Below are 2362 nucleotides of genomic sequence, written 5' to 3'. Positions count from 1 at the left end.
CCTGTGGTCCCAGCTACTTGGGAGGCGGAGGCAGGAGACTCGCTTGAGCCCAGGAGTTGGAGGTTGCTGTGAGCTGTAATGCCACGGCACTCTACCCTGGGGGACAGCTTGAGGCTCTGTCTCAAAAAAAAAAAAAGAATTTGATTTTAGGTATTTATATGCTAAAACCCACTTGTTGCTATCTATGAAAGAAGCTTGTAGCTCATTCATTCATTCATTCATTCACTTGAATACTGAATGAGAATGCTCCAAGCATTGTTAGGTGCTGGGGATGCTAATGTATGTACACATGTTTTCTGCTTCCTTAAGTCTCATTAGTTTTTTTATTTGTTTGTTCGTTTTTGGCCTGGGCTAGAGTGCAGTGGTGTTATCACAGCTCACTGTAACTTCAAACTCTTGGGCTTAATGGATCTTTCTGCCTTTGCCTCCTATAGAGGAATGGGCCACCACACCCAGCTGATTTTTCTGTGTTTTTTGTAGAGATGGGATCTTGGTTTGTTGCTCAGGCTGTTCTAAAACTACCTACTGGCCTTAGGCATGAGTCACTGCCTATAATAGAGTTAGGTATATAAATGGATAAATTTCAAGGCCATGTGATAAGTGTGACAATGAATGCAATTATACATTATAGTGCTATCACCACAATTTGACAATCAAATATAATATTGATGGCTTAAAAATGTTTTTTGAATAGGTGAGCATGTGTCGGGTACAGAATCACAAAGCACAGAGGAATAAACAGAGAAAAATAATTCTGACTCCCTCCTATCCCTGTCTCCTGGTCACTCAGTTTCCTTCCTCAGAGGTGGCCACTATTACTAGTTTTTTTGTGTAATATTCCAGATAGAATCTGTGAATAAATATAGCAATCCATTAAAAGTGAAAATCAATTTTTTTAATATGAATAATTGCACAAAGTAAAAAATTCAAAAGGAAATAAAAGGGTACAAACTGCAATTTGTTTTATTACTGTTTTTTTTTTTTTTTTTTGGCTGGGACTGGGTTTGAACCTGCCACCTCTGGTACATGAGGCTGGCGCCCTACTCCTTTGAGCCACAGGTGCTGCCTCCAAACTGCAATTTTTTTTATCTAGAAAGAAAATTGGCATTTTGGCTTATTCTTTTGACCTGGGAGATAACTATAATTCATACTGGCTGCTGTCACAACCCCTTAATCTCAATAGTTTAATACAATAAGACTTTATTTCTTGATCATATCATAGACCCATGCTAGTTAGGCAGCTCTCTTAGTTCTCCTTGTATAGGAAAAAAGGATCTGGGGTCCTTCCATGGTGTGGCTTTGCCATTTCAGAGCCATTCCTTTTCAGCTCTATTTATGGAATGTGAACTCAGGATGGGGAGATTTTAGGGCCCAGGCCTGAAAATGATGTGCTCATACATACCTCACCTTGTCAACATTCCATTGGCCTGAGTTATCTTTCCTATTCTAGTTGCTAGGAAGGCCAAGAAATGCATTCTTTCTCTGTGCCCTGGAAGAGGAGTAGTACTGGTTGAGCATGTAGCTATGTACTCTCTGCCATAGTAGTCTGGTTCCTTAAACTTGGCTCTGACCTATGTGTCTCTTCTTTTTCCAATATAGGTAGTATACCTAGCCAGTGAGACCTTCAATTATAGTGCCATTGATCGAGTGAAGTCCAGGGGAAAGCGGCTTGCACTAGAGAAAGTGCCAAAAGTTGGGCAACGTTTCAACCGCATCGGTCTACCACCAAAGGTATAGATCCACCTATGTGACTTATCAAAGGTGATGATTTGTAGTGGCATGGTTATTCAAGTGGTGAAGCAGGTGCCTATAGACAGAAATATGGGCATGTAAATAGCCTGCCCTGAGGTTCTTATCTTCCTCATTTACATCTAAGGCCTAAAATTTGGGGAATGGGGGTGGCACCTGTGGCTCAGTGGGTAGGGCGCCAGCCCCATATACACAGGGTGGTAAGTTCAAACCTGGCCCCACCCAAACTGCAACAACAACAAAAAAATAGCCGGGTGGGCGCCTGTAGTCCCACCTACTCTGGAGGCTAAAGCAGGAGAATCGCCTAAGAATGGCCTAAGCCCAGGAGTTGGAGGTTGCTGTGAGCTGTTGTGATACCACAGCACTCTACCGAGAGTGATAAAGTAAGACTCTGTCTCTTAAAAAAAAAAAATGGGGGGAATAATATTCCAGAGAGTTGAGACCTAACTTTCTTATTTATTCCTTTGATCCATTTGCATAGTTATCGTCATCTTTTCTTTCTTTCTTTCTTTTTTTTGAGATAGAGCCTCATGCTGTCCCCCTGGGTAGAGTGCCCTGGCATGACAGCTCACAGCAACCTCCAACTCCTGGGCTGAAGCGAGTCTCCTGCCTC

At 42.2% G+C, this 2362-nt stretch overlaps 1 protein-coding gene across 1 annotated transcript in view; it reads left to right on the top strand.

Annotated features, from left to right (window-relative positions):
* PI4K2A (phosphatidylinositol 4-kinase type 2 alpha) overlaps positions 1–2362 on the top strand; it is a 60665-nt gene that overhangs the window by 17110 nt on the left and 41193 nt on the right. The window contains exon 3 of the mRNA XM_003787293.3: positions 1600–1731. Within this exon, the coding sequence (XP_003787341.1) occupies positions 1600–1731 (132 nt within the window). The remainder of the gene's footprint in view (positions 1–1599; positions 1732–2362) is intronic.

The sequence above is a fragment of the Otolemur garnettii genome, unplaced genomic scaffold (genome assembly GCF_000181295.1).
Source record: "Otolemur garnettii isolate 467f Iridium unplaced genomic scaffold, OtoGar3 scaffold00021, whole genome shotgun sequence".
Taxonomy (NCBI): Eukaryota; Metazoa; Chordata; class Mammalia; order Primates; family Galagidae; genus Otolemur; species Otolemur garnettii.
This window is presented reverse-complemented; position numbering and strand designations above follow the sequence as displayed.